Genomic DNA, 24,640 nt, shown 5'->3' on the forward strand with positions numbered 1-24,640 from the left:
CACCAGGGAAGATTCTAAGGGTCCCCATGCTCAAGCCATGGTTCATACAGTAGAAACTGTGGAGGTGGGGCGGGGCATCGGCAGTTTCAAAGCTTCCCAGGTGACCTCAATGTGCAGCTGAACTTGAGAACTACTCCTTTGGGTGATCTCCAATTGTTTTTTAAGGTTTTTGATTTTTCTTTATTTTGAGAGAGGGAGGGAGACAGAATCCCCAGCAGGCTCTGCTCTGTCCGCGCAGAGCCCGACGTGGGGCTTGCACTCAACGAACCTTGAGATCCTGACCTGAGGGGAAGTCGAGTCCAGTGCTCTACCGACTGAGCCACCCAGGCGCCCCCTCCAGGTGATCTCCAGACTCTCACTTCTTGGGACGGCAGCATAGACATCACTTGAGATCTTTTGAGTAATCGAGACTCCGGCGTTATTCCAGAGCTAACACCATCCGAATCTGCATTTGAACAAGACCCCCAGCTAGTGTGCACTGACCTTCGAGTTTAAAAGCTCTGGCCTAGACACTTCCACCCAGCCGTTTGATCTCACAATGCTTTGCTTCTGGTGCCGCTATTTCCTTTTTTTAAATTTTTTTTAACGTTTATTTATTTTTGAGTCAGAGAGAGACAGAGCATGAATGGGGGAGGGTCAGACAGAGGGAGACACAGAATCTGAAACAGGCTCCAGGTTCTGAGCTGTCAGCACAGAGCCCGACGCGGGGCTCGAACTCACGGACCGAGATCATGACCTGAGCCGAAGTCGGCCGCCCAACCGACTGAGCCACCCAGGTGCCCCTGGTGCTGCTATTTTAATACAACTTTTGGATCTCAGCACCGGGCACGATGTCAGCATTCAAAGTTTTATACGTGTGTTCCGTGTGTATATTTCAGAAGGGCACAAGAATATCCCATCACACCTGTACCACACAGGGGGCTCGGCGAAAACAGATTGGAGGAAAAAAAAAAAAAAACGTGGTAAAAGGTGCGAATGATTTTATGAGATTCTGATCAAAGATTGTTTTTCCTTTGTAGGAGGCAGTGGGGCCCCCTAAAGAGCCGCACTCCTCAACGTCAGCGACGCCAGTGTGGTTATTAGAAACACCTGCCTCTCCACGGCAGTTTGTATCCAATGTCTTCTCACCTGGCAACACATAATTTCCAGGTTCCTTCTCTGTTCATCATGCTACCCGATGGCGCCTTTGTCCACAGCTCCCCCTAGGAGGTAATAGGTGGGTTGGCAGAGGAGAGTTTGACCACTCTGGAAGGTTCCTGTTATAACGTTCATCACCTCCTTTAAGCAGACAGAAGAGAGGTCTGTTCCGAAAAAAGCAACAATCGTAAAACAGCCTCACCTTTAGAACTCAGTTTTGGTATTTTCAGTAAATCTCACCAGTTTTGGTGTGAAGAGTCCAAAGGATTGGGGTCATGGCCTTGAAGCGGTCATCTTACTACCTTATTCACGAGACTCATTTGACATCTGAAGCCACCAAGGATTAAGAAGAGGAGAAAAAGGATTTCTGGAACAGCAGAGCTCGGGGGAGAAGGGCCCTCCTTTCCAATCCCAGCTTCACACTTGTTAGATGTAGGACTTCGGGGAAGTCGCTTAACCTCTCTGGCTGCCTTTCTTGACACTTTAAAAATGGGGGAACCAATGATCACTACGTATAGAGTTGTGGGTGTTGAGTAAGATGATGCATGTAGAGTGTTAGGACAGGCCATTATCTGTGAGCAGCTCAATGGCCTAACTGGTTACTGACCAACGATACCGCATCCATTAGGATACCTACAACCATAAAACCAAAGATCCAACTGAACATGGCTTGCACCAATAAGGAGATCCATTATGGTTTAAATCAAGAGTCCACCACTTGAATCTTCCCATCTCCGCTTCTCACATTTTGTTGGCTACAGTTAAGGCATATACTCATTATATAACCATGAATCAAGCATATCAAGACAAACCTCCTCTTTCTCCATTATGCTTCTTTTGATTTCTAATACCAGGTCATAGGCTGCGTCCGCGTAACAGAGGGTCACAATGAGGCTCAGTAGTTTGTCTGGCATCGCTGACCTTGGCTGAGCTCATTCGTGTATCTGGGGGTTGGATGATACAGGCTAAGCTTGACTGAGTGGCTCTGTTCCTCATTCTCCTTGGCCTATGATGCCAGCTGGGCCATGGTCTTCTCTTGTCCGGGAGAGGGGCTCAGGTGTCTTATGGTGTAGGCTTGGAACTGGCAACTTGGCTAACTTCTGCCCTTATGCCATTGGTCGAGGCAAGTCACAGTCAAGTCCAGAGACAAAAACGTGGGGCCACAGGTTGTGCCCACCGTGAAACCAAAGGGTATGGATGTGCAGGGGCGGGGTGGAGGAAGGTCCGAACGTGTTTCTGCCATTAGATTCTGCGCTGGTTATATTACAGTATCATCCGATGGTCCCCTAAGTAAGCCGTCGCAGATGAGCCTGAGAGATCGCTTGTGAAAGGAAGGGTTTGCCCCGGACTTCGTGACCTTCCAGCTCTAGCCGCCCATGATTTACAGTGCGTGGAAGAAAACCTAGCGGAGTATGAAGACCTAAACAAAAGTGGTACAGAAGTGCCCTGAACCAGCATCCTGGGCTCCTGCTTCGACTACACCAAATTCTGAAACCCGAGCGCAGGTATCCCCAGAATCGGCCCCAAACAGATGGCGCCACGCGGTGACTCTGCCTGGAGACAAGCGCCCTGAGCCCCGGGGGGAAGGTTCTCGGGTGAGCAGAGAGCGCGGAGGATGCGCGGGTCGTGCTGGAGGCGGGTCCCGGCCAGATGTGCACGGCCCGCCCCGCCCTCCCTGGCGCGCCCGGCCCCGCCGCACGGGGACAGGAGCCGCGCGCGCCTCGCCGGGGCGCCCCCACAGCCCGCTGCGACCGCGCCGGGGAGCGGCGGAGGCCCCGAGCGGCCGAGGAGAGCGGAGGCGGCCGGCCAGCAGCGCCCCGGGGCCCGCGCCCTCCCGAGGGGGCGCAGCAGGAGCGGCGGGAGGCGGCGGAGGGAGGCCCCGGCGCCAAGATGCCGCGGCCCTGGGCCCTGGCGCTCCCGCTGCTGCTCCCCTGGGTGGCAGGTGGATCGGGGGACACGGCCAGGTGAGTGGTTATCGCCCGGCCTGAGCTCCCACGCGCGGCGGCTTCTCACTCTCTCCTGGGTCCCTCCAGGCACCCCTGCAGCGTAGGGGAGGGGGTGCCAGTGTGCGCGCGCGCTGAGACGGGGTTTCAAAAGGTGCGGGGCCCGGGGCGCACACGGGCTCTCCAACCCGCGCCCCTTTGGCGAGGCTTGCTCCCCGGCACCCCCACACCGCCTGCGCCCCACCTAGCGGCCTCGGGCGGGTTTCGTGGGGAGAGAGGCTCTGTGCCCAGCCCGGCGGGTGCGCGTTCTGGCTTGATGGTCTGCACACATCCGTGCGGGTGAGAGCGGCGGTGGGTGGGTGGGTTCTGTGCCCGTGGACTTCTGTATCTTCCGTTCTGTCTGTAGGGCGCCCACTGATTGTCCGTCCGTCGCTAGTTTTGCTGGGGAAGGAGGGGGAGAAACTGAGGCCGAGGGAGTAAGTGTTTGCCGTGCTTGGGCTGAGCCTGGGGGGAGGGGGGCGCGACTGCGCCCCCCCCCCCCGCCCCTCCTCGCCCCTCCTCGGTCTAGGTGCCTTTCTAATTAAGGTTGACGAACCGGAAAGAAAGGGTGTGGGTGTCGGATGAAATTGACTCGTTTTTTCTTGCTGTGGCAATTGAGACTCTGAAGCCGTTCTCTCTACTGTTGATAAACTTCCCGAAGCCCTTGAAAAACTTCCTTCTCCAGAGATCAGCAAAGCCACTTGGTAAAGACGAACGTAGTTAGGGCTTACTGTCGGCCTGGCCCCGTTCTAAACACTTGAGGACTATTAACCCCATTTAAAGCCCGTAAGTGTTGTGGTAATAAGCACTATGATTATAATCCCCATATGTCAGGGAAGGGAAATGAGGCACAGAGCAGTTGAATAACTCCCGCAAAGAGGCACAGCCAGTAAGTGATGGAGCCCGCGTTCAAACCCAGGCAGTCTGGCTCAGATTCCTGCACTGCTCTCCCGCACTAGGGCAGCCTTTTAGGAATCACTCCCTGGACATGCTTTCCCGGTTCTCTGGTTGTGATACCTTGCTTTCTGAGGTGCCCACTAGAGCTGGGTTCCTTTGTTGTAGCGCTGTTGACCTTTAGGGCTGGGCTGGACAATTCTTGGTTGGGGGTGGGTGGAAAGCTGTCCTGTGCATTACAGACTTTTGAGCAGTAGCAGCCTCTCCAGCTAGAATGTCCCCAGACACGCACCAAGGTGGGGGTGGAGGCGGTGGCTTCCAGAATCCCTGCCCTGTGGAGATTTTTTTGTGTGTCACTAATTCCCAGGGAGAGCAGGCTGAGAGCCTTGGTGTGGAACAGGCTTCTTAAAGGTGAGCCTGACTATCTTTGTTTGACTTACAGGGGGGAAAAAAAATCTTTCATCAGTCAGCCACCGTATTAAGAGATTTTGAAGTTCAAACAGAACAAACCTCAAACCAGGTTCTTAGAACGTATGATCGTAAGTTTCAATTTCCTTTCCACAATAAAAATGTAAGCAGATGCAATTTTGCTCATAATCACGTTTTCCTGGAACGTTGGGGGGTTCTTGTATGGCTAGAAAGCCTACTTAAGAAAGACCAAATGCTCTTTGGAGATGAGATTAACGGTTCCTCAGCAGCCGGCAAACCGACCTCCAAGAGCTCCACTCGCAAAGAGCCACCAAATTAAAATAAAAGCCGAAAAGCCCTCAAATAAACCAAGGAATAGTAAAACGAAGAATCCACGTCAGGATTCTGCAATTCCTTGGTTTTCGAGATGTGAAGTGTGCTTCCTTTACACGGTATCAGGTTCACAAGCTGGTGTGTTTATTACCTGCTCAGCGGGCTTGGGAATGTCAGGCGGTCAGCCCTCCAGGAGCTGCCCAGAAACCACGTTTAATCAACTCCAGCCCCCACGTTATAGACGATATGTTCACCAAAAAGGCAAGGCACTTGCTTGAAGAAGAGTGTGTCTTCCAGTTGTTTCCTGAGGCTTCGCAGCCTACAGTAAAATCTGCGACTGCTGTGTAGAGCTTTCTAATAGAAGCACTGTTTTCTTTTGTTTTTAATTAAAATACTGCACCATGATTTTCGTGATCTAGAAAATTGCATGCCTCCTAAATGGTGCTTAGTGCATAGTACACAGTTATCAGTCATCAACTGAATAAATCATTAGCAGCATGTATTTTCCTGATCTTAAGCATCAGTATTTGGCTTGAATCCTACGTATTTAAAAAAAAAAATCTTTCTAATGTTTTATTTATTTTCGAGAGAGAGACAGAGACAGAGCGTGAGCAGGGGAGGGGCAGAGAGAGAGGGAGACACAGAATCCGAAGCAGGCTCCAGGCTCTGAGCCATCAGCACAGAGCCTGACGCAGGGCTCAAACTCATGAACCGCGAGATCATGACCTGAGCCGAAGTCGGACGTTTAACTGAGACACCCAGGCGCCCCTGAATCTTATATTTTTTAAATGCTCTCTGGGCATTGGGACTTTTTGCCCGTCTAGGACATTTATTGATCTGAATTTCACCTCCACAGTGTTCCAGGACCTAACACTGGTGTCTTTTGGCCTTCAGCACATGAGATAAATGTTACTGTTGTTAATCTTTTCAAGTTTGGAGCAATTCCCTGTTATAACATATATCTGGTAAACGTTTTTTTCTCTGTTGAATTCAAGTGAAAATGTGAGAGGAAGGAATGAGTGGGTTCATGCTGAGGGTCTGTGCTCAGGGAGAGAGATGCCTGCTTTCTGTAAATCACGCCTATGTTGAGAACTGATTCTTGTCCGAGCCCTGCTAAGAAAGTGCCCTTGTATGAATTTTCCACACGTTTTGTGGCTTAAAAAATACACAGATTTATTCTCTTAGAGTTCTGGAGATCCACAATCCAAAATGAGTCATAAGGGGCTAAGACGAAGGGGTTCGGAGGGCTGGTTCCTTCTGGAGGCTCCTTGTCTTTTACAGCTTCTGGAGGCTTCCAACAATCCTAGGCTTGCATCCACATCACTTCAGTCCCTTCCTCATCACCTTGCCTTTTTTCTCTTAGTCATCTTCCTCCCTCGAAGAAGCAGCCTGCGATTATATCAGCCCCACCCAGATATTCCAGGATGGTCTCTGTCTCATAAGATCCTTAATTTGATCACATCTGCAAAGTCCTTTTGCCATAAGGTAACATGTACAGGGTCCAAGCCTTAGGACGTGAATATCTTTGGGGAGACCATTTTTCAGCCTTCCACAGGAAGCATGAACTGTGAATCCGTTGGTCTTGGTTTTATGGGCTGGATCTTTTTTTTTTTTAATTTTTTTAATGTTTTATTTATTTTTGAAAGATTGAGCCTGAGCATGAGAGGGGCAGAGAGAGAGAGAGACAGACAGACAGACACGGAATCCAAAGCAGGCTCCAGGCTCCAAGCTGTCAGCACAGAGCCCTACACGGGGCTCGAACTCATGAACCGTGAGATCACGACCTGAGCCGGAGTCGGACGTTTCACCGACTGAGCCACCCAGGGGCCCCCTGGATCTTGTTTTTAAACACGATTTTAGTGATTTGTCAGTGGCTGAGGTATCATGCATCTTTTACATTTCATGGTCACTATTTCCTAGAGGAACTCCGCTCATTGGTTTAGGAGTTATTAAAATCCTATTTATATGTAATTGATGCGTATAAACCAAGGTTGCACGAACATTAAAATGAAAATAAGTATCTTACCCAGTCTTCATAAATCAGATCAGCATTTAACAAATACTGTTGACACTCTACTGTGTGTCAACGCTTTTCAGTGTGATTTCAATCACTTCTCTCCTCAACCCTAAGAAAGAGATATTGTACCTATTTGACAGACATTGGGATGGACAAGCTTGAAGAGATTTGATGAGTTTCTAAGAACCTTATTTGATTGGCTCTTCTGCCTTTAGAGCAGTGACATTCCAATATTCCAAATTTATTCCCCCACCCCCCAAATTGGATACATCGATGCTGACATAATCTCAGAAGCAGATTCTGAGACCAGGATTTGAGTGTATGCGGTTTATTTGTAAGGTGACCCCACAAAGTTCTAGTAGGGAACGAAATGTTTTCGAAGTAAGTTACCACTGTGATTTCATCCTGCTGGGGAATTCTGGGAGACCGTAGGACACACGGCTCAGAATTACCCCCCTGAAGGCAAGGGAGCTGGGGTATTTATACTCCCATCAGTCATTGGTTGAGGGCTTCTGAGGGGGGCAGTCTACACTTTCAGCTTACCGTGGGCACAGGCAGAGCTGGCTGCCGCCGACAGAGAAGACCCTTGAACATCACGAAACGAGGCTGGCCACCAGCCACAAGGCACCATTTGTCACTAACCTGATGACACAGGGAAATGCCGCAGGCATTTGTGCTTCTGGTGACAAGTTCCAGGACACAAAGTCCTCTGGGGAGACTAGGGGCAGGACATACGGGTGTCCTAAGGTTTTGTGGGCTGAGTTGTGTCCTCCCCTCCCAAATTCATACGTTGAGAATGTGACTCTTAGGGGACATAGGGTCTTTAAAGTGGTAACTAGTTAAAAATGAGGTCATTAGGGTGGCCCTAATCCAGTATGACTGGTGTCTTCGTAAGAAGAAGACATTAGGACGCACAGGCTCACTTGCGCGCACACACACACGTACAACCACAGAGGAAAGACTGGAAAGACCATGTGAAGGCACAGGGAGAAGATGGCCATCTGTAAGCCAAGGAGTGAGGCCTCAGAAGAAACCATTTGTGGCTTGATCTCAGACTTCCAGCCTCCAGAATTGTGAAAAAATGAATTTTGGTCCTGAAGCCACCCAGTTTGGGGTACATTGTCACGAAAGCCCCAGCAAACGAACGCGCAAGTTAAGCACACAAAAGATAGAGACCCTATGGGACGTGATCTTGATTTCCGGTTGAATGCACACTGAAAACTGGGCCTCCCAAGACATGTGATGTTGGGGATTTTAGGTAGGAGATGTCAGAATAGGGTAACTGGCCAGTGAGTATAGCAACATTGCCTTTTGACCCTTTAATATTGGCCACAAGTGAGAGAAAACCCATATAACCTTGGCTTAAACAAATAGAACTGTGTTTCTCAACATAGGAGGGGGTAGTTGGGTCAGTCAGGCGCCCAGGCTGCACCATCTAACATCTCTACCAGAAGGTTCCCCCTTCATAGCCAAAGATGGCTTCTAGAGCTCTGGCAAATCTATCCACATTCCAGCCATAAGAAGAACAGATATTGAGGTCCCTCTTGTGATGTCAGCCATGTGTAAATTACAGATCATGTCTTCAATTTATAGATGGATAAACTGAGTTTCAAAAGACTGAGTGATTAAGTGATTTGCTTAAAATATCATAGCGGAGAGGTAGCAGATTTAAAAGCTGTGGTTGTCTCCCAAGGATAGTTAGATCACTTTCCATGAGGTGTTCTATCCAGAGTAATCAGTGTACTGGTTTAAATACTAACCTGTTTTAAGTCTGAAGGTCTCAGGGCACCTGGGTGGCTCAGTCGGTTAAGCGGCCGACTTCGGCTGAGCTCATGATCTCGCGGTCCGTGAGTTTGAGCCCTGCGTCGGGCTCTGTGCTGACAGCTCAGAGCCTGGAGCCTGTTTCAGATTCTGTGTCTCCCTCTTTCTGACCCTCCCCCGTTCATACTCTGTCTCTCTCTGTCTCAAAAATAAATAAACGTTAAAAAAAAAAAAAAGAATTAAAAAAACATCTGAAGGTCTCATTTTTTTTGTGGGTTTTTTTTTTTAAAGTTTATTTATTTGTTTTGAGAGAGAGAGAGCATGAGCTGGGGAGGGGCAGGTGGAGAGGGGGACAGAGGATCTGAAGCAGGCTCTGTGCTGTCAGCAGTGAGCCCAATGCGGGGCTCGAACCCACAAACGGTGAGATCATGACCTGAGCCGAAGTCGGACACTTAGGCGACTGAGCCACCCAGTCGCCCCTGAAGGTCTTGTGTATGAAAACAAATGAACAAAACCCCCCAAAACCCAATGTTCTAAAAGTAGTTAAAACTAATTCACTTCAACTCAACATTAATTGAACAAACGACATGCCCAAACATTCTCCTGCATGCCAGAGATACATATCTCTTTGCCGCCCCCACTGAACAACTTTGTAGGACAGGCAACATCTCTGTCTGTTTTGGTGAATGGGGTGCAGGGTGAGGGTCGTAACTCTAGCTCCTAGCCCCGTGCCCGGCACATAGTAGGTGTTGCATTCCAAAGAATGAATACGTATATATTATATTTTTACGTATTACAGTTGACCCTTAACACGCGTTTGAACTACTTAACCTTGGATTTTTTATGGTACGGTACTGTGGATGCGTTCTCTCTTACTAACATTTCATTTTCTCTAGCTTACTTTACTGTAAGAACACCATATTGATACATATACAGAATACGCGTTAATCAACCTTTGTATGTTATTGGGAAGGCTTCCAGTCAACGGTAGGCTATTAGTTCAATTTGGGGGGAGTCAAAAGTTATACAAGGATTTTTGACTGTGCCGGGGGCCAGCGCCCCTAACTCCCACGTTGTGCACAGATGAACTGCGTCTGTTTATGTATATATATACGCGTATAAAACTATATACACATTTGTGTGTGTGTGTGTGTGTGTGTATGGTGGGGGGGAGAGAACATAGAGAACATAGGAAACATTCCATAGAAACCAGATAGGAGAAATTTAGTCTGCGTGAGTCAGGGAAAGTGGAGGACAGGGGCTGACATTTAAACTGTCCTTGCGCAATGAATATGAGCCCACCTGATAGAAAACAGAGGGCAGAAAGCCAGGATTCCACTGCTTAATTCCCAGTAGATGTTTCATAGGAATAAATGAGTGGCTGGCTGGATTGATACATACTTGCAAGAGGAATGTGAAAGGAAGGCATTGGGCCCAGATAGGAAGTGGACTGGCCAGCATCTGGGGTCACGAGCCCAGGGGCAGCCAAGAAGGCAAGCTGGAACCAGGCTGCAGGGAGCCTGTGGGTTGGGCCACGGGACGTGGGCTCGGTTGTGAGAGCAGAGAGCAAGGGGGGGCCTTGCAGGCCGCGTTCTGTAAAGCTAACCCCATCATGACCAATTCAAGCTCAGAATGATCACACAATTGCCCTGAATTATCTTTAAGGCAGTGGACCATAGTTCAGTGAGACTGGCAGTATTTTTCCTTTCCGGATGTACATATTAGCGCGCTTATGATCCGTGGCGCCTCAGACTTGATGAAAACAAATGCAACATTAAAAATCATACCAAAGCACCAAATATCTTTACAGAGACCATCACCTCTGCTCTTCGGGTAGTCCCTTTGCTTGGTTTCTGGCCACCACATGCATTAATTTTCTACTTCCGTTCTACAGAATACTCCAAAGCTCAGAGGTTTCAAACGACATTTCTTATCCCTCACGGTTTCTGTGAGCTGGGAGTTCGGGAGCACGTCAGCTGCACAGGGCTTGGGGCTTTTCACAGGGTTGCAGCCAAGTTGTCGGCCAATGCTGTGGTCCGCAGAAGGCTGGACTCCAGCTGGAGGGTCTGCTTCCAAGATGGCGCACTCACCCGACCACAGCAGGAGACTTCGGCTCCTCAGTGGCTGGTGGCAGGAGGTCTCAGCCCCTGGCCTTGTGGACCTCTCCATAGAACTGCTCGAGGGTCCTCATGGCATGTCAGCAGACTTCCACATCGCAAGAAATCCGAGAGAGAGAGAGAAGGCGAAGGTTGCTACGCCTTCTGTGTCCTAATCTCAGAAGTGAGCCTCTATCGCGCCCACCATGATCTCTTCGTCTGAAGCCAGGCACGAAGTCCAGTCCCACATAAGGGGTGGGGACGTGGGCTTCACCTTTTGAAAGGAGGACTGACAAAAAAATTTGTGGGCATGTCTTAAAACCACCACATCACACTTTCTGGTTTTCCTTCTCCCACGCTGGTTACTCCTCAGCCTCTTTCATCAGCCTCCATTTGCAGAGTTCCATCTCTGACCTGAGTTTATTCCTTATCTATACTCCATCCAGGCGATCTTTCCAGTTCTAGCTGTTTCAATGCCATCTATGTGTAGACGGCTTCAGAATGTCAGCATCAAGCCCCAGGTGCTGTCTGCTGTACTCTTGACCTGTCCATTGGGATGTCCCGTTGAGCTCAGGACATCCCAAACTGAGCTCTAGATCGGCTCCCCAGAACTCACTGCCCCCCGTCTCACCCAGTCTCTCTCTTCCAGAACAAACAGTATCCCCACTGGTTCGAGCCCAAAACCTGGGCATCATTCCTGACAACTCACTCTTCTCCCCTCTTCTGTTCAGTCTGGCGCTAAATCCCATTGCAGACCGCGTCCCAAGCCCATCTCCTGGCCTCCCTCTCGCCTGCCACCACCCGGCCACATCACCGTCATCTGTCACCTGAACCCCTACAGTAGCATCCCTTTCCTGCTTCTTGTGTCCCCTCTAGTTCAGTCCCAAAGTGTTCCTCTTCAAATTTAAATCAGATGGTATTAGCCCTTTCCCTAAAGCCTTTCGGTGGCTTTCCATTGGATGAAGAATAAAATCTGTTCCATCTAAGATGGTGTAGAAGGCCCTGTTTGATCTAGCGTTGCCTAGTTCTCAGACTCCATTTTCTGCCCTTGGCCCCCATGCCCTTCCCTCCTCGACTAACCACTTGTATTCAGACCCTTGTTTCGATCGGCCTCTGGAAGAGCCCAAACTAGGACCACCCCCATGCCCAGTTTCCACCGGCTCCTGAGCTTGGAAGGCAAGCGAGAGAAATGGAGGAAGCCATGGGAGGCACCACGTATTACACTACCATTCATGACCCGGGAGACTGGAAGGTAAGGGACACATCCCGGGGCACACGTGATAGTCCGGGCATTTTTTGATGAGGCTCTTCAGTGCCTACGCATCTGGGAAGGTGAGACGCTTTGGGGCATCCCTGGGCCTGTTGGGCTTGGGCTCTGGATATTGAAGATGTGTCGGAAATCAGAATTAATCCTAACCGGTTAGGTACAATGGGCCAGCCGTCCTGGGAGTTCTGATAAACACAAAAGGAAACAAAGCAAAGAGACCTCATGGCCGGACCTGATGGCCCCTCTCTAGAAACCATTTCGTTTCATTTGTTTGGCCATATATAAACGTGAGCGGAAGAAGTTTTAACTCCTCAATTTGTCTTGTAGAAGGAATAGCCTAAAGTTTCCTGGAACCTGACCATCAGCAAGCAAAGAACTCTGGCACAGTATATTTCTGCGGAAAATAAGGAATCCCATGAAGACATACTACACTACTTACACAATCCCTGGAATGTTTTTAAATTAACTTCAGCTGTGGAGATGGCGATTCGTGATTAATTTGATCAGTGTAGACAGCAAGCTGTATAACGCGTTAAAGGAACTGGGGACAGTTTGGCATTTAGCTCAGACTCCCACAGCTCAGAGCCTCCTCTCCACAGACGTTTGCTCATCTACACTGACACGTCCCTGCCTCGGGAACAGGTTCCCTGGGCCTCCGATATGCCAAACGTTGTTCAGCAAGAGAGATCTGAGAGAGACCGCCTCTAGCCGACCAGGCCAGACCTCCCGAGATGGCCGAGGATGTTGCTGGGGTCAGTTCAGCCCACGATCAGGAATTCTCTTTCTAGGTTCGTAAATCCCTTTGGATTGATGACCCCACGTTTATCGGGTCCCAGCAGGTTAGGTAATCCAGCCAAATGCATACAAGCACATTATAGTCTGTTATGCATTAAATTCCAGTGCTTCGTACTGTGCCGGAAGCATGCCTCCTTCGTATCTTGGAATGCGCTGCTCCAGTTTTGTACATTTAAAAAAAATTTTTTTTTACATTTATTTATTTTTGAGAGACAGAGAGAGACAGAGCACAAGTTGGGGAGGGGCAGAGAGAGAGAGGGAGACACAGAATCCGGCTCAGAATCTGAGCCATCAGCACAGAACCCAAGGTGGGGCTCGAACTCACCAACTGCGAGATCACGACCTGAGCCCAAGTTGGACACTTCACCGACTGAGCCACTCAGGCGCCCCGCCAGTTTTGTACATTTTAAGAAATACATGCTGGGGTGCCTGGGTGGCTCAGTCGGTAAAGCGTCCGACTGCAGCTCAAGTCGTGATCTCGCGGTTCATGAGTTCGAGCCCCACGTTGGGCTCTGTGCTGACAGTTCAGAGCCTGGAGTCTGCTTAGATTCTCTGTCTCCCTCTCTCTGCTGCTCCCTGCTCGTCTCTGTCTCTCTTTCAAAAATAAACATTAAGGGGCGCCTGGGTGGCGCAGTCGGTTAAGCGTCCGACTTCAGCCCGGTCACGATCTCGCGGTCCGTGAGTTCGAGCCCCGCATCGGGCTCTGGCTCGGAGCCTGGAGCCTGTTTCCGATTCTGTGTCTCCCTCTCTCTCTGCCCCTCCCCCATTCATGCTCTGTCTCTCTCTCTGTCCCAAAAATAAATAAAAATATATATATATATGTATATTAAGAAAATAAATAAAAAATACACGGTTCACTAAACAGGGAACTAAATGCAATTCATGTTGATAGTTTCGTAAGATTTTATTTGTGCAAACAGATGCACGTATGAGAAACAAATAAAAAATAAAAAGAAATAAAAAACAGATGCACGTATGAGGAAAATATGTGCGCTAGACTTTAGGAAAGGAAATCGCTCTTGAGATACTACTCTGTTGATCAGGGTAGGCTAATTTCCGTATCAAACCATCTCAAGTTTGCAGTGGCTGAACATGGTTAAGTTTATTTCTTCACCTGCCTTGAAGTCCAAGGCATGTTTGAGAGACTTCTGCTGCATGTTTTCACACGGGTCCAGGCTCCATCCATCTCAAAGTGCCATTTCCCCCAGGTCCACAGAGTCCTTTTTGTTCAATGGGCTGTTAGAAATGGAGCATGTCCGGGATCCCACGGGAGGCTTTGTGAACAGACCTGGGGGCGATCTGCCCACTTTTGATGGGCCCAAACCAGTCATGGTGACCCCACCTAACTGGCAGGCTGGCGGGCAAGCATAGTGTAGCCCAGGAGACACAGAAGCCGATTTGCTGAGTACCTATAACGTTCTCATCCACGATCGTTAAATCGTAACGCGAAAGTTCAGAAACTTGGCCATTTTGGGGGGCCAGTTTCATCTTGTAAAAATTTCATGTAGTTTAACCTAACAGTGTATGTCCCTCATCCAGAATACAACCAGATATTAAAGTAAAACGATAATTGAATTAATGGTGGGAAACTTAGTGATTGGACAGGAATTAGAGCAAAAGACAGGTGGAAGGAGGATGCTAGGGAAGTAATCTGAATAATTCGCTAACATTAACTTGCAATGCCGTGCAAGAACTCTAGATTAAAGAACTATAGATTAAACCTTTTTTTTTTTAGCGCTTTTTAAAGGATTTTATAAGCCCACGTGCCCTGCTAGTATTGTCGAGATGCTTGCCTGCGCTGCGTTCCTTTCTTCCCCTCAATCGTATTGTTTCAACTTAAACAGAAATATTTTAATACTTACTTTTTTATCCATAATTTTAAATAACTGCATATGTGCATTTCAGAAAAAAAAAAAGAGAAAAGAAAAACCCGGCAAACATAGAATGTAGAGCCGGATTCTTGGGGTAATAAATCAATTTCCTCTGGCATCTACAAACCAACAAGTAATTATTAGCCACTTTATCCGCCAGAGAGTTCCCCCCCCCCCCCGCCTTTAAACTAGTTTTCCATTTTCCTGACCAGATGTAGAATCGGATGATTAAACCACTAAAATCCCATTTGTGGCTGTCCCTTTGAATTAAAAGGCATGTTGCTCGTTTGTGGACTTGCGTGGTTCTCTGATGGTTTTTCCTATGCTGTTGTTTCAGGCTGCTCGGTCTTCTTTAGGAAATATGCACAGAACATGTCGCTGCAGCTACAGAGAAGCCGTCGGCTGAACTGGTATTTTCTGATTTCTGTAGTTGCCCAGACATCAGAATCCATTGTATGGTTCTCAATCATAAGTTCATTCTTAACTATTGTTTCCTTTTTTTTTTTTTTTTTTTTTTTTTACCAAATGGGAATAAGGCTAGATTTAATAACAAATCTCCGTTATCTTCTAACAAAGCTGTAGTGCTAAGATGCATTTTCGGGGAAGAAACTCTTTACAGCGGATAAGAAATCTTACTTGATTAACAAGTCTTTGGTGGCCCAAGAGTGGGTCGTTAACATTTTGGAGAGCTTTTCAAGTGATGCTTTGTACCCAACATGAAAAATGATGATTTGGGAGAAATCGATACACCTCAGATTTCCCAGCTTCACCTTTTCACCTAAAGACACGCATGGGAATGCAAGAAAACTCGAGAAGAAGAATTTCTCTGGAGAGTTGCGGTAATGTGCGAGCACTGTTCAGACAGAGGACCCTGGACTCTTTCCCCAAAGTTTCTAATTAGGCTTTTAAAAAATATCGTGTTTCAACCAATTTCAATTTTTTTGTTGTGATTTTACATCCCAACAGCTTTGGCAATCTTTTTTTTTTTTTGAGGTGAAATTGACAGATAATATTATATTAATTACAGGTGTACAACATAATGACTTAATATTTGTATCTATTGCAAAATGATCACCATAGGTCAAGTTACTTACTGTCTGTCACCATGCAGAGCTGCAATTTTTTTTTTCTTGTAACGACAACTTTTAAGACTTTTTCTCTTAGCAACTTTCAAATATGCAAAATAGTATTATTAACCATCTGTACATTACATCCCTATGACTTACTTATTTTATAACTAGAAGTTTATGCCTTTTGACCCCCTTTACCCATTTCACATTTACCCCCACCTGCCTGCCTGTGGCAACCACCCATCTCTTCTCTGTATTTATGAGCTTGTGTTTTTTTTGTTGTTGTTTGTTATTTATATTCCACATAGAAGTGAGCTCATATGCTTTCGTCTTTTTCTGTCTGACTTATTTCACTTAGCATAACGTCCTCACGGTCCATCCATGTTTTCGCATATGGCAAGATTTCACACTTTTTTTTATGACTGAAGAATACTCCATTGTGTATATATACCACATTTTCTTTCTTTCTTTCTTAACTTCTTTCTTTCTTTGTTTCTTTCTTTGTTTCTTTCTTTGTTTCTTTCTTTCTTTCTTTCTTAGGATTTATTTATTTTTGAGAGAGAAAGCACAAGTAGGGAAGGGGCAGAGAGAAAGGGGGACAGAGAATCCAAAGCGGGCTCTGCACTGACAGTAGTGAGCCTGATGCGGGGCTTGAACCCACGAACCGTGGGATCATGACCTAAACTGAACTCGGACGCTCAACCGACGGAGCCACCCAGGCGCCCCATATACCACATTTTCTTTATCCATTCATCCGTCAATGGACACTTAGGTTGTTTCCAGATCTTGGCTATTGTAAATAATGCTGCAGTGAACATGGGGCGTGTGTGTATCTTTTCAAGCTGGGTGGTTTCATTTTCTTTGGATAAATACTCAGACGTGGAACTGCTAGGTCATATGGTGGTTTTCTTTTTAATTTTTTGAGGAACTTCCATACTGTTTTCCAATTCACATTCCCATCAGCGGTGCACAGGGGCTCCCTTTTCTCCCCATCCTCGCCAACACTTATTTCTTGTCTTTCTGATAATAGCCGTTTTAACTGGTATGAGGTGATCTATCCTTGTGGTTTTGATTTGCGTTTCCTTGATGACGAGTGACGTTGAGCATCTTTTCATATACCTGTTGGCCATCTGGCTGTCTTTGCAAAAATGTTTATTCAGATCTGCCTTTTTTTTTTTTTTTTAAACCAGGTTGGTCTTGTTGTTGTTGAGTTGTATGGGCTCTTTATATATTTTGGGTATTAACCCCTTACCGGATATATGATTTGCAAATATTTTCTCCCATTCAGTAGGTTGCCTTTTCATTTTGTTGATGGTTTCCTTTGCTGTGCAGGAGCTTTTTAGTTTGAAGTCATCCCACTTGTTAATTTTCACTTTTGGTGTCAAGTTTCAGTAATGTTGTTGCTTATTGAGTTCACCCTATGCCTACGGAGGCTGCTTTGTCTTGCAAAATCCTTGATGTTTTCAAACTGCTTGAAATCCTTCTATAACTCTCCAGAGCCTTCGGGATGGACAAAATGTTCTGCATGGTCGCGGGCCTTTTCCTGCCCCTGCTTATCTCTGTGCTACCTTCTCCTCCCCGTACTCTCCCCACTTCCCTTCCCACTCCCCTGCTCTAAACACACACCCCTGTCTGAGCTCTAGCTGATAGGCCACCAATCCTCGTGTTCTTAGTGGCTCCCGCCTTGGCACAGGCTATCTTCTTTGCCTGGAACATCTTCCCCACCGAACAGCCTCCTTTCGTGTTACCCGGGTAAGTCCCGTCAGCCACCAGAATTCACATCAGGCCCCCATTTCATCCAGAAAACCCCTCACCTGCCCACCTGAACCTAACGATTCTTTTATCTTCTCCGAGCTCCTGAGAACTTACTCCTTGGATAAGATTTGTCATGTCGGAGTGTAATTATCTGTTCACTTGCCTCTCTGCATCCCTAGATTATAAGTTCTTTGTGGGCAGGGGCTGTTCCTTATATATGTCTAGAGTCTCAGTGCCCACTACAGTGCCTAACATGTGTAGTTACTGAATAAATTTGGGGTGAACAAATGGAAAGATGGATGAATGAATAGCGCGGGAGGGTGGAATGATTTTCCCTCTGAGTTCCCCCTGTAATAGAAGATTAATAGAAAACCAAACAGAAGTGTAATAACGTATCTACCTGCTGTGCACATGGGGAGACCCAGGAAAACCAAATAACTCCCCCAAATGGAGTTATTTAAGGAACATCTCCAGCTAAAGACCAAAGATGATGTTGAGGGTGGGGGCGGGGAGCAGGTTATGAGAGGTTACCAGGCAAAGCACTGTAAACAAGGGTAAGGCTGTTACACAGATTTAAGTCCTGGCCTTCTCCATTGATAACAGTTTCTTGAGATTTAAAGTCATCATTGGGGTACCTGGGTGGCTCAGTCAGTTAAGCGTCCGACTTCCACTCAGGTCGTGATCTTGTGGTCCGTGGGTTCGAGCGAGCCCCACATCGGGCTCTGCACTGTCAGTGCGGAGCCTGTCTGGGATTCTCTCTCCCTTTGTCTCTGCCCTTCCCCTGCTTGTGTGTGCGCTCTCACGCTCTCTCTCTCTCTCTCTCTCTCTCAAAATAAATAACTTAAAAAAAATAATAAAGCCATCATCCCCTTCCTGGTACAGAGAGGGGGACACCCTTACAGGTGGAGATTTCTCTTCTTCTCAGGTTTTCAGAGCTTCTCCTATGTCTGCTGTTTCTTAAAAATAATCAGCCCCAAATAGCCCTTATGCCAAAGAAGCATATTTTGAGGTGAAAACTCTGTTCCCCTTCCATACTTTGGTGAAGTGTGTTCCCCTCTGACTTTTGATGCAATGTAAAGTCCCCCGGTCTTTTTCTTGGCCCTGGTTTCTTCAGGTGTAAAATGATACGGTAGAAGGGGGCTGACGCCTAAGGTTACTTTCTTTAAGGTAAAATTCTATAATAACCTCCCCTTACGGTGAAAACCGATTCGTAGGTACGTTAACAAGTCAATTCGCGTGGAAACTGTGGCAACCACAAGAATGTGCCTTGCAGACTCCCAACTGCCGGGGGGGGGGTGTAATTGACCCAGGGCCCCGACTACTCTGCTCTTAGAAATCCATCACCACATTTGGGGCGCCTGTGTGGCTCAGTGGGCTATGTGTCCGCCTTTGGCTCAGGTCATGAATCTCGCAGACCGTGAGTTCAAGCCCCGCGTCGGGCTCTGTGCTGACAGCTCAGGGCCTGGAGCCTGCTTCCGATTCTGTGTCTCTGTCTCTCTCTGCCCCTCCCCTGCTCGTGCTCTCTCTCTCTCTCTCTCTCTCTCTCTCTCTCTCAAAAATAAATATTTAAAAAAAAAAAAGAAAACTCCATCACCACATTTGAGCAAGGCCACGCCTCCCATGGGCTGCTCCCTCCAGGCCGCCTTCCAGGCTGAGCATGGCAGGGATACTAAGGCAGGACCTTTTGTGGGAAATACCACTCTCCTCTGAAGGTCAGCTTGGGCTCCAGGAGTCCCCTCGGTTTTGCCAAACCTTCCTTAGACTACGCGGCAGCCTCGGATGCTTCCGCTCAACTTTTTTCCCTGTTCCCTCCACTCCGAGTCAGACGTCCGTGGGGCTCCAATAGATGTCCCAGCCTTCCCCGGCTCCCGTCCATTTTCTCTCACAGGTGTTTCCTGTAATAACACCCTTGCACGTTTAGTCCCCTTATGGGTTCTGCTTCTCAGGGGACTCGGACTGAAGCAGAAACCTAGTTCAAACTGAGATTCTTTTCGTCGATTATGGGTCAATGGCAGTTTTAAACCTTATACCCTCTTCAACACATCTAATAATAATCCTGCGCTGCTGAGAGCGATCAGGTAGAGGGCATTTACCGTGTTAGTCACTGTTCTAAGCCCTTTACGTATACGTATTCAATCATCTCGTGACAGGCCCGTATATAGTGGAGCTGAGATCCGTTGAGACAGAGAGAGGTGAAGTAACGTGCTGAAAGTCACAGGCCCGTATATAGTGGAGCCGAGATTCCAATTCAGGAAGGAGACCGTAGTCCTAACCATCCTATTTTATAACCACTCAGCCTCAGCTGGTCCTGCTTTTTCTAGAAACGCTCTCTGCATTTGGCTTTCCTGACACTGTACTAACCTGGTGTTCCTTTCACCTTCCTGAGCATTGTTTGGGTCTCTTTCTGGACCTTTCCCCTCCCTCCTTGGCCCACCTTCACGTGCTAGTTTCCCTGGGGCTGTGCCCCAAGCCGCCTTTTCTTCTTACACTACATGCATTCCCATGGACTCAGTAATCAAGTACCTCCGGAAGCCTCCGGAATGCAGTCCTGCTTCCTGGACTTCTGGCCTCAACCTCCAGCTTCCTCCTCAACATCCCGTCTAATGAGCCCTTACAATTATCATGTCCCAAAGACAACTCCTCATTTACCCTGCTCCTGGATGTGGTCCTCCATCCACGCTCCCCATTCCAGAAGCAACACCCTGCCATCTTCCCATTTTTGCATCCCTCTCACACTCCGCGTCTGATCGACCAGAATACGACCTCTGTGAGGCTGAGAGCTGACGTTCCTCATGATCGCTGCTGAGCTTCTGGAGACTATCCCAATGCCTGGTACATGGTAGGTTCTCAGTAAACACTGAATGTTTCAATGAATGAGTGAATGAGTGAGTGAATGAATGAATGAAGATTCATCCATTACCAAGTCTTTTGGTGCCACCTTGAACCATTCACTTTTCCCCACTGCCCCTGCTACTGCTCCAGTCCAAAAGACCAGCATCTTCCAAGCCAGCTGGCATCCCTATTTCCGTGTTGCCTCCGTCTCGTCCACTTTCCAGACTGCTGCCACGATAATAGTTTTCTAAAGGAAAATGTTATCAGATAACCTCCCTACTTCAAACCCTTCCGTGCTGCCGTGTGACCATTCAGTTACGAGGCCCCATAGCCCTAGCTTGACTAACACGGCACTCTGCGTTGTAACCCGCTCTCCTCCGTTCCCTCCGATCCTCTCGTCTTCTTTCGGTTCCTCGAGCACCAGCATGGTGTCTCTTAGCTCTTACCCTGCACTCGTGCTGTGACTTCTGCCTGTAATATTCTTTCCCTCACTCCATGCGGTTGACTTCTGTTCATCTTCCGTTTCCCTGAAAGATTGTGCCCCCAGAGGGACCATCTTGGAACTCTTCAACCAGAGTGTGTCTCTTTGCTTTAAGCTTCTATAGCTGATGGAGTATGTTTAGTGCCTCTATTACCCTCACCCTCTTGTCTGAAAGCTCATAGTCAGGGACTATGTTCATCTCTGTATCCCCAGTCCCCAGCTCAGCGCTCAATACATATTCACGTCCTATTGAATAAGCTGAGCTTGGGGCGTCGGGAAATAGGTAAGGCCCTCCCTTGCAAACCTGTAGGCAAGAAGTTGGCCACGGTCATCGCCAAGGTTTTAGTTGATAGATTGAAATCTAACTAAATGCATCCCTGTCTTCCTGTTTGTCATGTTTTCTCTTTGATTTCTATTATTTCTTAAATGTTTGTGTTTTTTGGAGCGAGCATGAGCTGGGGAGGGGCAGAGAGAGAGAGGGAGGGAGGGAGGGAGAGAGAATCCCATCAGGCTCCGCACTGTCAGCACAGAGCCTGACACGGGGCTTGGGCTCACGAACCATGAGATCATGACCTGAGCCAAAATCAAGAATCAGACACCTAACCAGCCGAGCCACCCGGGCACCTCTGTCATGTTTTCTTTTCAAATCCAACCCCAGTGTCAACATCCCCTGTGACACCTTCCTCTTCTTTCCCAGGCAGAGTTAGTTCCTCTGTCTGCTCTGCTCCCCAAACATCAGCTCCAGGTTGTTAAAGGAGAAAGCAGATGTGCGTGCTTTGTCAATGTTTATGAGAGGCATGTGTAGTGAAGAAACTGAGTCTTGAAGGGTGCCTGCGTGGCTTCGGCCTAGGTCATGACCTCGCCACCCCTGAGTTCGAGCCCCAAGTCACTCTCTGTGCTGACAGTTCAGAGCCTGGAGCCTGTTTCGGATTCTGTGTCTCCCTCTCTCTCTCTCTCTGTCCCTCCCCTGCTCATGCGTGCACTCGCTCGCTCTCTCTCAAAAATAAACTTGAAAAATAAGAAAAAGAAACTAACTAACTCTGAAGTTCTAGGGGGAAGAGTTTTCTGCAGGGTGAGACAAAGTTACATTACCTTATTCACCAAGGTTTGGGGATAGCTGTTTTTACTGACTAGTTTCAATCTTTGTGTTCACATCTTAAGGACATTGAGATGGGGCGCCTGGGTGGCACAGTCGGTTAAGCGTCCGACTTCAGCCAGGTCACCATCTCGCGGTCCGTGAGTTCGAGCCCCGCGACAGGCTCTGGGCTGATGGCTCAGAGCCTGGAGCCTGTTTCTGATTCTGTGTCTCCCTCTCTCTCTGCCCCTCCCCCGTTCATGCTCTGTCTCTCTCTGTCCCAAAAATAAATAAACGTTGAAAAAAAAATTTTTTTTTAAAAAAAAGGACATTGAGACAAATAATCCAATTTAAAAATGGGCAAAGGACCCGAATAGATCTTTCTCCAAGGAAGGTACACAAATAGCCAATAAACACATGAAAGATGCCCAACACCATTACCATCAGGGAGATGCAAACCAAAACTACAGTAAGATACCCCTTTTCACCCACTAGAATGGCTGTAATGAAAAAAAATGGACAATAACAAGTTCTGGTGAGAATGGAGAAATCAGGGGGGCGCCTGGGTGGCTCAGTCGGTTCAGCGTCCGACTTCAGCTCAGGTCATGATCTCACGGTTCATGGGTTCGACCCCCGCGTCGGGCTCTGTGCTGACAGCTCGGAGCCTGGAGCCTGCTTCGGATTCTGTGTCTCCCTCTCTCTCTGCCCCTCCCCGGCTCACAGTCTGTCTCTCTCTGTCTCTCAAAGATGAATAAACGTTAAAAGAAAAATTAAAAAAAAAAAAAGAATGGAGAAATCAGCAGGCTTGTCCATGGCTGGCAGGAATGTAAAATGATGCGGCCATCTTGGAAAACATTCTAGCAGTTCCTCAGAAAGTTCAACATGGTTACCATATGACCTAGCAGTTCCACTCCTAGAAGTGAAAACGTGTCCGTGCAAAAAGTCGTGCAGCAATGTTCACAGCAGCATTATTCGTGATAGCCCAAATGTAGTAACAACCCAAATGTCCATCAGCCGTTGAATGGATGAACATATGTGGTGTATCCATACAATGGAAGATTATTCAGCCGTAGAAAGGAACGAGGTCCTGTTACGTGCCACAGCACAGATGAGCCTTTTGCATATTAAGTGGAAGAAGCCAATCTCAAAAGATCACATATGATTACATTTATGTGAAACGTCCAAACTAGGCAAATCCCAAAGCAAAGAGTAGATTTGTGGTTGTCAGAGGATAGAAGGGGGAGAAATTGGAACTACGAATGGGTGTGGTTTGGGGGTTTTTTGTGGTTTTTTTTTGTTTTTTTTTTTTGGAGGGATGAAACTGTTCTGGAATTAGATAATGGTGATGGTTTCCCAACAGCGAATACTAAAATGTACTGTGTTTTATTATGTCAATTTTATCAATTTTTAAAATACTAAACCAAGATTCTGAGGCGCATCATGATGTGTGGACTGACACACATAACACTTTATGTTCCATAGTCCGCTTTCTTGTTTGGGAATTCTTAGTAACGTGCAGACTAGGTCAAGATTGTGGTATTTTGGGCAACTGGATACTTCAGCCGTTAAGCGTCCGACTCTTGATTTCGGCACAGGTCATGATCTCATGGTTTGTGAGATCGAGCCCCACGTCGGGCTCTGTGCTGACAGCGTGGAGCCTGCTTGGGATTCTCTCTCTCTCTCTCTCTCTCTCTCTCTCTCTCTCTCTGTCCCTCCCCCTCCCCCAAAATAAGTGAACTTTAAAAGTTTTTTCTTTTATTAAAAAAAAAGTTTGTGGGATCCCTTGAAGAATTGTTAGTAATATCCATATCAGATTATGACAGGTGACTGTATTATTTCTCGGTCAGAGCTCTGAAAGTGTCGCAAAGGATACTTACCATGCTGTCCTCGACTGCAATATATCTGTTTACAATAGATTGGGAATTTAAGAGAGAAAACAGTGGGTCTATTTTCATCACTCTATGTGTCTAAGACAGTGCTTGCAATATCGCAAGTGCTGAGTAAAGGTTTCACTTGCAGGGGGACTTAACGGGACAGTCTTGTCCCCAGGGGACGTGTGGCAATGTGTGGAGACACTTTCGCCTGCCACACCTGGAGAGGTGGGTGTGTAACCCACACGCTTCTGGCGTGTGTAGGTAGAGGCCAGGGATGTTGCACAGGACAGCCTCCAGCAGCAGAGATGTATCTGGCCCAAAGCGTCCGCCACGTGGAGGTTGAAAAACCCAGTTCTAAATGGTCGAGCGAATGACTTATAAATCCGTCAAATTAACTTCAGCAGAAGATGAAAGAAAGTCCCCTTGAAGAAAAATTAAAACTAAAAGCATCCTGGCGTTCGGTGTTCTCGGTTAACGAAATGTCCCAGACCGTATCTTTGTGGCTCTTGACGGAAGAACCAGGCTGGTGGGAGGGGCAGACCACAAGGGAAAACCGCAAGGCTGTGTAACTTCCCGACCTTGACTAAGGTGTTATTGCATAGAATTCAGTCGTGCAGCAGAAAGCGGGTGGTAACGCGTGCGTTCCTTGTCTGTCAAAGAGCCCGGGAAACGTTTTACGTTGTATTTAACACGCGGGAGGAAACCATCCCAGCCCTCCACAGAATACACAGCTCCAGTCTTTTCTTCCAGAAGCTGGTAGCAACCCTGTCCGACACTAGGTCAGCGGGCAAGTAAATGTGGGCGAGCTTCATTCGTGGCCCAGAATGCTGAGGGGCGCTTGATGGCCGGGCTCGCTCTTTCTGGTCTCCGGATCAGGGGTCGGCAAGTTCCAGCCCGCGGGCCAGCAGTGGTTTGCATCTTTTTAAGTGGTTAAAGCTAAACCAAAGGAAGGGTACTATTCCATGGCGCGCAAAAAGTGTATTAAATTCAAG

General features: G+C 47.7%; 1 protein-coding gene across 1 annotated transcript in view; it reads left to right on the top strand.

Moving 5' to 3' along the window:
• Positions 1 to 2,787: 2,787 nt before the first annotated feature.
• The window catches only part of EGFL6 (EGF like domain multiple 6), a 56,415-nt gene continuing 34,562 nt past the window's right edge, over positions 2,788 to 24,640 (top strand). Inside the window, exon 1 of the mRNA XM_047844632.1 lies at positions 2,788 to 3,101. Coding sequence (XP_047700588.1) covers positions 2,788 to 3,101 — 314 coding nt within the window. The remainder of the gene's footprint in view (positions 3,102 to 24,640) is intronic.

The sequence above is a fragment of the Prionailurus viverrinus genome, chromosome X (genome assembly GCF_022837055.1).
Source record: "Prionailurus viverrinus isolate Anna chromosome X, UM_Priviv_1.0, whole genome shotgun sequence".
NCBI classification, from domain to species: domain Eukaryota; kingdom Metazoa; phylum Chordata; class Mammalia; order Carnivora; family Felidae; genus Prionailurus; species Prionailurus viverrinus.